At 34.2% G+C, this 11,537-nt stretch overlaps 1 protein-coding gene across 1 annotated transcript; it reads left to right on the forward strand.

Moving 5' to 3' along the window:
- Nucleotides 1–5,567: 5,567 nt before the first annotated feature.
- LOC115984988 lies at nucleotides 5,568–6,065 on the forward strand. The gene has a single exon (XM_031107964.1). The coding sequence runs from the start codon at nucleotides 5,568–5,570 to the stop codon at nucleotides 6,063–6,065; it is 498 nt and encodes a 165-aa protein (XP_030963824.1).
- The last annotated feature ends 5,472 nt before the right edge of the window (nucleotides 6,066–11,537 follow it).

The raw sequence follows: 11,537 nt of genomic DNA on the forward strand, positions 1-11,537 counted from the left end.
ACATTCGATGCATGATATATTTTTCCCTACTAAATTTCATGTAATTAATGCATTGACATAGATGCAAAATTTTTTATGAGGTGGAGGACTAAATGAACTAATAAAGAGAATTTTCTTTTTTTCTCTAATCATTTCCCTTCTAGACTCTCAAACATTTTATGTATGGAGAGGTGCCAATTAAGTTACAAGGATTTTTTTGTAACTTGACAAAATCTTGCCTCACATTATTATAGGCTATTGAAAATAATAATAATAATAAAAAAATAAATAAAAGTAAGATTTTCCTAGCAATTACCATGGCTCTTTGTTCTCATTGAAAAGATAAATTAAGTTCAGTTTCCAAGATAACATCAAACTATAAAAATATATCAAAATAATACTACACTTAACCAAATAATAGATGGGTGGATTTCAATTAGTTACACTAGTAAAATTAATTGTTGTCAAATATGAGATCTTACTTATTAATTCGAATTGTGCTTACATTAAAAATTAATTATTGTTTTAATTTAATGATAAAGAACAATAATTATGAAGCAAACACCGTAAATTCAAATCGTATTGTATCTTTTTAAAAAAATTTAATAATAACAAATGCAATGGACGAAAACATCAAGTTCTCATACCACCAACATTTGGTCCATAAATAATTACTAAGTTATCTCTAATGGGTGTTCCTCAAAAAAAGAAAAAGAAAAAAAAGAAGGTTATCTGTAATGGGTGGTAAAAAAACAGAGTAAAAACGATGATGAATAGCAGTTATGTTATTGAGAGTGTAAGTTTATTATTCCATTTTCATTGTAGGTTAATTATATTATATATGATCAAGTAAACAAGGGCGATCGAGCCTAGCATCATGAAGTGTCATCCATGTTTGATATTGGAAGCTTCCTCATCTAGTTTTTTCAGCATTCAACAAAGGTGAAAGAAAAAGAGGGCTTCCCAGAGCTTGACTTGTTGGATTCATGAACACAAGGCTGACCTGATGAGAGGCTCTTGACTTTGTCTGGCCAGCACTTGTTCGTTGTTCCTTCTTCCTCGAATTTTTTTTTTAATTTTTTTTCGTTAATGATCTTCTATTAACATTAAACAAGGAAACATGCATGAGGATAGTCTACCTTACAAGCAGAGACAAGTTCTGCAGGCAGATTATTGTTATTGAAATAAAAAGAAATGTTGTAGCGAATAGCTTTGCTGTGGTATGAACCATAGAATTGCATACCTGCTTAACCCAACAAAAATTAAAACAAAGACAGAACCTAGAAAGCACGGAGGCAGCTGGGAGGGTGTTGTACCCGAGTCTGACGCGGTTGACCGCCTGTTGGTGCCACGTTTGAGGTTTTATTTATTTATTTATTTTTTTAGGATTTTTGCCGACTCGGCTTCGATTTGCGTCGAACCAGGTTGATTCGGCCAAAATCGGGCTGTATTGGCCAGCGACTGAAACAGTCGAAACAGGCCAGAAACGGCTGAAATCGGCCTTGAATCTAGCCGGAACAACCAAAATTCCCACCTCAGAGAGATAGTAATGTGTTTCTTGCCTTCTTCTTCCTTTGTTTTGTGAATCAAGGCATAGTAATGTGTTTTTAAAGAATATTTTGATAGTAAAAATATATAAAAAATATAAATAAAAATATTTTTAATAATTTTTTAATTGTTGAGTCCCGCTGCACCCATATCCTACTTTTTCAAAAATTGCCGAGTCCCGCACCCGAGTCCCGAAACGCACCCGTGCTTCATAGGATAGAACTCAAAGATACTAATAATATTACAAATGGTGTTACTTATGGACCAATTAGATGGGAGGTCTCTGGACATTAAGTGCTCAAAACAAACTTTAGAGTCACTGTAAAAAATGACATAGCTCCATTACTTGCTAGTAGCAATTTGAACCACTCACAGGAGTGCAGCAGCTTAAGCTTGGAGAGGGGAGCACTTTCCATGCAATTTAGCCCAAACCTTCATAATCTTACAATTAGAGTCTCTAGCTACGACAACTATGGCGATGACTGAGTCAAAGACCGATGATCTTGAGACACTTTCAGAATCCTTGCTTTCCATCTTCAGATTCTTACTACAAATGGTTAAAAATTTTTAAAAAATAAATGTGGCTTAATAGGCACTCTTATGATATTTGCTAATAAACCATTTAAAGAAAATTTTATTATTATTTTTATAAAAAAATATAAAAAACTGTTCAAAAAATCAATTACATTTTTTTTCCCTCATAAAATATTTTTAAAGATATTTTCTATATCTCAATATCCTTAATTAGGGCACCAATTAACTTTTCCCAATAAAATATAATAGTAGACTTTGAATTTTAAGGGAGGACTAAACACATTTGTAAATTTGTTATTTACAACTATTTTGTGTTAGCTTTAATTCCATGCCAAATTTGATTATAATTTTGTTCAATCATGTTTACCCTCTATTTTATGTGAGATTTTATTTTAAAGGTTGTATGTGAGAAAGAGTGTGAAGACTTAAGCTCTTTTTGAAGACCAACAAGATTTCGTGAGAAGATTCGCGAGAAGCTATCCTGCGAAGTGAGCCACATGTAGAGCACATAACTGGAATGCGAAGAGTCATGACAGTTGGTTTTCGCGAGTAATTCGCGAGTAAGGTCTTCCCGTGAAACATTCTGTTTTGCTATTTTAGCATATTTGCTCCACCATGTCTTCACCCACACTATTTATACCCTCATTACTCAAATATTGTAAGGAGTGCTTTTCAAAGAGAAAACCCTAGCATACATACTTGAGTGTTAGAGATTGTCATACCCACAATCATCTACACATTTCCTTGTGGTTTTCCTTTACTCCTACCTCTTCATCTCTAAATTTTTGAGAGGTTGATAGCCCAAGCACTTACCACACCCAATCTGAGTGTAAAGTGAGGTTTTGGTATTGCTGGGAAGCATTGGAAGAAGCCAATCGTTGGCAGATGCAATCGGGTTGAATTACGTAATTCGGGAGAGCTTGAGAAGACAAGGCTTCGTCAAGTCAGTTGGTAGCAGGAGCTTGGAGGGCTTAAGTACATGAGGTAGACTAAGCTTGGATTGTCTTTTGTTATTCGTGTACTCCAACTTATTCTCTAGTGGATCGATTTATCGCTTGGAGGGTAGCGGTGAGGTTTTTCACCGAGTTTTTCGGCTTCCTTTTTGATAACACATCATAGTGTTATCTTGTGTTTGCATCATTCTTCCTTACTCTTTTAACTTTCATTTTACTGCTGTTATTTGTTGAATATGGCTTAGAGTAGTTTTATCATTTGTTTGCTTGCACTTACTCTTTGTAGAGGACCAAAATTTCATAAGAAAGTCCATTCCATGAAAAGTAAGGAAAGATCATGGGTCTTAACAAAAGAAGGTCCAATTCATGAAGTTAAGAAGAATCATGAAGGCCCAAAATCCCAAAAAGAAGGAAAAAGAAAGGAATAATAATAATAATAAAGAAAAAAGATGAGGATCTCAGTCAGGCCAGGAGAAGGATCCCGGTCGGGCTAGAGGATATGCAGTAAGAAGAAGGATCCTAGTTAGACTAGAGGATATGCAGCAAGATGTATGTTCATATTTTCAACAAAAGCCATTAAAAATCTAGCAAAACCAGGTATTATCTTTGTAACTCATGGTCCAAGCCCGTGGGATCCCAAGTGGATAGTAAAGGAGAAATGGTTTGGTTGATAGGGGAGTGATTTCTAGAGAAAGGAGAGTCTCGAGGGTTTCCCTTGGTTCATATATTTGCTTGGAATGCATGAACCAATTGAAAACTTAGTTCCCCTATGTGCATGACACCTCCCCACAATTTTCACTTAATTGTCATTTTCAATTAAAGCTGTCACAGTACATTGAGCAGCCCACCCACTGTTTTGACTTTCCAAAAAGGAATCTTTCATTTATAGCTAAAGCCAAATGCTCCTTTTGAGTTATAATTTCCTAAATAAGTTAAACCCCTGCCCAATGCACCTTTTCAGGTTTCAGAGGACATGATTTTACCTAGCAGACCTAGGATGTCCTCACTCGGGGTACCGACCATGTCTACTACAAAAGGAACACTAAGGCATAGCAGTAAGGGGAGGAAGAAAATGGGGATTTAGGGGGAGAGTTCAGAAGTTCAAAACACATATTCTTAGAGCTTTAAAAGCCCAGCAAGTAAGGGGAAAGAAAGGGACACAAAAACAAGAGAGAGCCAAGGAGTAGGAATTCGTCTCATATCCTTGAGATTATTTGAAATATCACTTAACTTCCAAAGAAACATATGCCAAAAATATGCACACATCAGATTTCACTCTCTCCCACAAAATCCTCCTCACTTGACTATCTTGGAAGGCAATGCCCAAGTAAAGCTACTTGGATTTGAATTCCAAATCTCACAAGTCTTATGCAAAAGCACTAAGTTTGTGAGAATTGGGGCCAGGATCCTTGTGATTGACTCATTCTTATGAAATTCATTTACATATATGTATATGTATTAGAATATATATCCTAATTTAAGGATCTAACAATTATTGGAAGATATGTGTATTGCATAGTTGTTCTTATACAAGACCTATAGAGGTAAAGGGAAAGGACAAAACTCCATTGCATAATAAGCATGAAGAAATATTGTATAGTTCAGAGAATCAACATTCTGGGATTACAAGCCTAGTACGTTCGAGGTACCACCACAGTACGCCCGAGGTACCAAGTGAAGGAACTCTTTTAAATGTTTACACAATAAAAGATAAGTCTTAAATATTCTATTTCAATCTCTTTCTCATTGTGAATATTATGAATAATTATTTTACTTGTTTCGTAAGAGTAAAATGTCATTTTATGACGCTAAAACACTTATAATAGTATTTTATTGCTTAGGAGGAATCGTATTTTTGCCTTGAGGAGTTTTATGTGACTTGCACACAATATTGTTCGTAATCAGCCTCCATTTAGTTGCAGTGAACCAAACCCAGTCTACCAAATAACAATTAAAGAGCCCATGTTCCTTGTTTCTACTTGGGCCTGGGTACTGTCCAAAAAAGGACCCTCACACTCTTATTCCCCATTTAGTTTAAGTTAGAGTAAAAACAACCGAACTGTAACTTTTAATTGGGGGTCTAATAAACTCTTGTGTTTTCACACAAATTTGAGCTTTCAACATTGACTAAACACATTGACCATGATTGGCATAGGCTCCCCAAACCTAAATTTGACTTTTATTTTCTGTATTTTTCTTTGGCCACAAAATCATATTCAACAAAAGCAAGCTCTTTTCGGCCCTTCTTCCTAATTGTGTAAAATTGACTACTGGATAACTAAATACTAACTCCCAGTTTTCTCACTTTGAACTAGTAAATGTAAGGAATTAAAAAGAAATATTCCTTGAACCTTAAATAAAATTACTTTAATGGACATACATTTTGAAATAGTCACAACTGGAAATTATATATACAGACTGATAAAACTTATCATAACAACAAAGGGCTTATAAAGATATTACTAGTTGCTCTCTCTCTCTCTCTATATATAGACTCTCTTTCAATCCTTGACACAAGCATTGGAATATTTACATTGTTATTTCTTGAGGAAAATGGCTAGCCCTCCTCTTCCAACTCCAAAGAGCTGGTTCAGATATTTCCAATATGAGGAAGGAAGGGACTCGCCAAACGATGCGCGAAACGTTCTCTTAGTAGTTGTCACACTCATTGCTGCAGTGACCTTTCTAGCTGGGGTTAACCCCCCTGGAGGGGTTTGGCAAGATGAAAAATATGGTCCAAATGGACACAAAGCAGGGAGAGCAATTTATGCGTCTCAAAAACAAGCCTACTATGTTTTCTTGATTTCTAACACCTTGGCTCTTTCAACATCGGTTCTTGTCATTATGTCCCTCACATATAGGTTCCCTTTCCATTTAGAAGTATGGTTTGCCACAGCTTCAATGCTTGTTACTTATGCATCTGCGGTATTTGCTGTCACGCCTGATGAATCTTTTAGATTTCGGTACATCTTAATAGCTTCTCTTGGGCCTTTTGCTTTACGATGTTTGATTCAAATATTCAAAAAGTATAGAAGTTTGAGTTCCAACTAGTTAAGAAATCTTCTATCATTTGCCACTTTCTTTGTTATTATGATAACCTGTCGAGGTACAGCTGCTCTAGCTATATACATGCATGTTGGGGCATGTCTGATCAGCTTTTTCAATGTGTTTTACTTTTCCCTCCATGTTTAAGTAATTGTAACTTTTATGGATTTTTCACTTTAAAAAGTTCATCATCTTATTAATTCAAATCAGATAAAAATAAAATTTAATCATTTTTATAATGACTTAAACCACTTGAAAAATTCAAACCAACCAGGTCCTTAATATCCTTGCTGCATATGCCAAATATATTCTCTATTTTTTTTTTCTTTTTTGCTAACAAGAAAAATTTGCTTGAGATAAATATATATATATTTTTGGTGTTCTCGAGCATTTGGCCTAACTCAAGAACTATGTTAAGAACCGTGTTGCACAATGATACTATGTGGTTCTTTCCGTGAGGAAAAATTAGAATTGAATAGTCAAATTTCTGAAAAGTGCATGCCTTTTTTTTTATCATTTAAGAAAGTCAAGTTAGGACAGATCATCACATTTCCGGAACACACATGCCTTTCTTTCTTTCTTCTTCTTCTTTTTATTTTTATTTTTATTTTTTTTATAATAATAAATTGCAGTGTCAATGTGTTATATAAACCGGACAACAAAAAAAAAAAAAACTTGAGTAGGAATAAGGTCACGAGTATCCAACGAGGCTGAATTTCAAAGTAAAACTATAAATTAATATCATATGGGTGGCTCTATCGTATGGGAGGACCAAACACCTAGCAAAAAACACATTTGGACAAGTAATATATTTCACATAAGCTTTTATATATGAACCGTGCAAACAGCAACATTATGATAACGGCACAATATTATCATCACTAGGGTTTGAAACACAAGTACAATCTACAAAAGCCCTGGCCCAAATATTATGACCCTAATTGGCCACCTATCCGGCTATTCCACAAATAAATATATATTATTATGAATTAACACCCCTCGAACTAATTTGGAATTTTTTTTTGAAAAAAAATGAAAAAGGAAGCTCGCATATATCATGTGTAATCATCGCTCCACACCCCATGATACATTGTCATTTAGGCTTTTGATAAGCTCGTGAGTACTACCAGCACACATGGTGTGCCACTATTTGATCTCATTATCACAATTTCTGCATATTAGGAAGTATGAGTCAGTACTAGTACTCAAACCAGTGACCTCTTGACACTTAGCTGTGATGAGGATTTTTCAGGGCTTCCTATGGCTGCATCACACTTGCCGGTGGTAACTAATTTGGATATTAAGTAGAGAAGGTGAGTGGTGGATTGAGACTTTATCACATAAAAGTTTGCAACTTGTAAGTGTGATCAGTGACAAAAAATGTCATGTTATCTTGATGTGTTTGGTGCGATCATGACATTATTATGTGTTAGTTAGACCATGACCTTGCTATCACAACAAAGCGGAGTAAGACTAGAAACAAAACCCCTTTAAGCCAAATAACTTTTGAAGTAGCGTAAGCTAAAGCTCAATATTCTGGTTAAGGAGTAAACAACTACAGATTAAGCATTAAACTCCAGCTTAGACAAACAAGATAATAATAGACCTTTATGCATTATCCCACGCACAACAAAGGACAACTGTAAAATGGACTGTGCATAGTGATGTCATAGATTAACTGACAACATGAACAACATATATAACACTAACGTCCTTTTTTTTCCCCAATACCATAGCTTAAAAACACATAAATAGTAGCTCATTTAGATATTTTTCATTTTCAACTTTGGGGAGAAGGACAAAACAAATGGACCGAAATTAACACAGCGAAGTTCAGAATGATTTGGAGGAATTTGGTAGAGCATCTCAAAAGGTGAAATTCCACCAATGGTGGTTAAGGAGGGAATTCTATTCATTTCATTACACACACAATTATGAAAGCTGCTTCACCCCAAACCTTCTTAGGAGCTAGGGATAATATGATAACAATAAATTCCTTGGAAATTGATGTTGCTTATGTCTAAACCGGTCGGGTAAAACGGGCCAAAGTCAGTAAAAATTGGAAACCAGACCCTTTTTCAATCTTTGACAATTCTGGTTCTTAAAACAGTTTGATCTTACCCTATTGTTGGATGTATGCACATATTGCTATGTTTTATGTCATGCCAATTGGGCACAGATTAATGTTATATCAACACACATGTATTGCTTCTCAATTTTTTTGCTTGGTTTATCTTATAGGCGGAAGAGGTACATCGATAGCTAATAGTTTCCTTTGGGTCGATATTGAGTTTTAGATTTAGTTCCCAAAAAGACAATCGGGTTTGTCATAATTAATGATATATACAAATGCGATTGGTGAACCATCATTTTTATATGGAATCATCATTTTTTCTCTATTAATCATAATCACACATATTATAGGATTATTAAAAAAGTTATGGTAAAAATATGTAGGTTTCAAGTCTATATCATATCTTGATTCCTTACTAGTTCTATTTGAAGTGTGATTGTTTCCATTTATTTTTCATAGGTTCAATTTGATAGATAACAAAGTTTTGATTTGAGTTATTGATGCTATAGGCCAAACATTTTTTACTTGACGGTGCTATTTGATTTTGAATTCCATATCAAATCTTATTTTGAATTATTGGTGCTAGAAAGATCCGTTCTAACTAGCATGGCACATCACATGGTATCTTTTATTTGGAGGATGCCAATTGGACATTTGAATGTGAATGTTAAAGAAAATTTCAATATCCAGAAAAGAGGAAGTGCTTTCCAGTTGGAAAATTTACACTCCTTTTTCATCTCGTCACTTTATTATGCACATCTATGCTTTAGTTTGTTTTTTTAAGAGAAGAATCTATGCTTTAGTTGATAGTTGATATATATATAGATTAAATAAATATGTACAACACATTTGCAAAAAAATATATAATATTGTACACATTTTTTAATCTACAATATAAAAAGTACGAATTTTCCTTTATCTCATGTGTGTCAAATAATTGTAACATGTAGGCCCAAATCCACCTGAAAAGAAAATGTTGATCCTTTCGTCATAATGCTTATGTCACCTACTGATGTGGCATGTTTTCGTCTTGCATTGTAAAGTAGAATCAATGAAATTTGCTATCTTCTTTCCAAATCTTATTTTTGGACAATTTTTAGGACCAAAATAAAATTGTATGAAACTCAAACACAAATAAACATGCAGAGGTATGCATACGTTTAAAAATACTATAAAATATATTTTAAAAATAACAATAAATTGAATTTGAAAATATATTTTCCTTAGCCACATGCCTTAAATTTAATTGTATAAGAACCACTAAAGAATTATCACAATATTATTTTCACAAAGAACAATAAATTTGAGTTGAGCTTTTATAAAATTTGTATAATCTATCAATATTTTATGAGATACTACAAATTGTTTTTAGATTTCAAGGGACATCTCTCTCTCTCTCTCTCTTTTTCTTTGGGGGGGGGGGGTGGTTCAAATTGTTTGGGAGGCAAACTCTTAAATTTTTTTTTTTTTTTGAAAGCTCTTAAAATTCTTAATAATGATAAATAAGACATACATAATATTAATTTTTTTGTGCGCCGGGGGGTTGGGAATCTCAATATACTTCCATCTTTAGTGCACAAGAACACAAAATACAAGCCGAACTCATTCAAACCTCATTGGTATAATTATTTTCTATAAATAATTCATGGGCCAAAAATTATTTCACAATATACCACTTTCACATGGCACTAAGAGCATAGAATTGGTAGTGCCAAATCACTAAATTTAACAACCAAATATAACAAAAGTGGGCTGCATCAGTGGAGAAAAAGCAAAAATATTTGGCTGTTGAGCTACAATGCACAACCATCTTAATTTGGCAGTGCACTGTAGCTCAGATGTTAAACAAAAAACCTATATTTTGTCAGCTCCTCCATTGTCGCTCGGATTATTAAATGATTTTTTTTCTCTTCCTTTCTTTTCTCATTTTCCTATTGCTCCTCCATTGTAGCTCCTCCTCTCTCTTCTCATTAGTCTTCACCTCTCACCCACTCCCCCTAGATATTTTTCTCTCTTCCTCCACCTTGTCAAACCATCTCACCTGCCCAACTGTCAATCGACCCATCTCCCTTGCTTAACTCCAACCTACCTCTTCCTCCACTTGCCGCTGACCTAAGCCACCGCCCTTCTCTTCTCCCTTTCATTTTTTTTTCTTTCTTCCTCCACTCCTCACCGGTCTAACTCCCCTACCTAGACGCCGACCCATCTTTCTTCCTCCACTCACTGCAGCCCCAAGCCCCAAGCCGACCCATCTCTTCTCCATCACCGACCCATCTCGCCCTTTCTTCTCTCTTTGGATTTGAGTTTTGTTTGGTTTTGGGTTAGGGATTTATTTTGGGTGGTGGTGGTTGTTATTTATTTTAGTGGATAAATTATTTTATTTTATTGTTTATATTATTTTAATGTGTTGAATACTAAAATAAAATCACTAATGCCGGGTGTTTTGTAAAGTGAGGTGGTAAAAATAGATAAAGTAACTTTTTATGGTACCAAAAGCTAAAATTGTTGGCACCACCAATGCTAATGCTCTAAAGGAGGCACTTATGTTTTACCCCCAAAAAAACTTGATTCCCCTACTAATTAGATCCATAATGATCTAAGAGAAAAGACCAATTTCTCCAATAGATGGTCCTTAATTCCCGAGTTTCATTTTGGAAGAAAAAAAGAAAAGAAAGAGTATCTACAGATATTTGCATAATAATCTCCAATGATTATCAAGGATCCCTAAATATGATGAGAATTGCACTAATTTGCACGATTAGATCCCAAAGTGATTATCCAGTTTCCGTGCAACATAATCTCAAAATTGTCTTGATTGTGTTTGTTAAAGACTCTTTCCGGACGTGATTAATTAGCACTAGTGACCACAAAAAATAATTTTCATGCATCACATACACACAATACAATACTATGCACTATTGAGCAATTCTTAGACAAATTTTACTACTACCACACTATTTGTCACAATTTTTGCTACAATTTTGATATGTGTAATTGTGATCATGATAAATTATCACATGCACATAAACTCATTATTACTATTATTATTATTATTATTATTATTATTTTTTATCACTTATAATCACATATATCATGGTAGTGACAAAAATTGTCCAAGACTTTCTGTCTTTAGATGGGAAAAATGGCTAAATAGCCTTGATTTTTAAACTATGTTGCCAGCCAACCTTCTTTTCAAACTATTTTAATTAGTAGAATACCACTTTTTGGGAACTTGGCATATGCGTATTTTTAAGTAGAACTCAACATTTCTACTGTCAAATTTTGTGCAAAATTTTCAAAAAAAAATTAAGTAGCAAAATACGGGTAGAACTCAACACCAATAATATCGAGTTCAAAAATAGTAGTATTTAGCTACATAGTTTGAAAGGGGATGTTTAATTACA

This window comes from Quercus lobata, chromosome 4 (genome assembly GCF_001633185.2).
Source record: "Quercus lobata isolate SW786 chromosome 4, ValleyOak3.0 Primary Assembly, whole genome shotgun sequence".
NCBI classification, from domain to species: domain Eukaryota; kingdom Viridiplantae; phylum Streptophyta; class Magnoliopsida; order Fagales; family Fagaceae; genus Quercus; species Quercus lobata.

What these genes read in the sequence shown, in the direction of transcription:
- LOC115984988 (XM_031107964.1), top strand. Translation starts at nt 5,568, where the DNA reads ATGGCTAGCCCTCCTCTTCCAACTCCAAAGAGCTGGTTCAGATATTTC.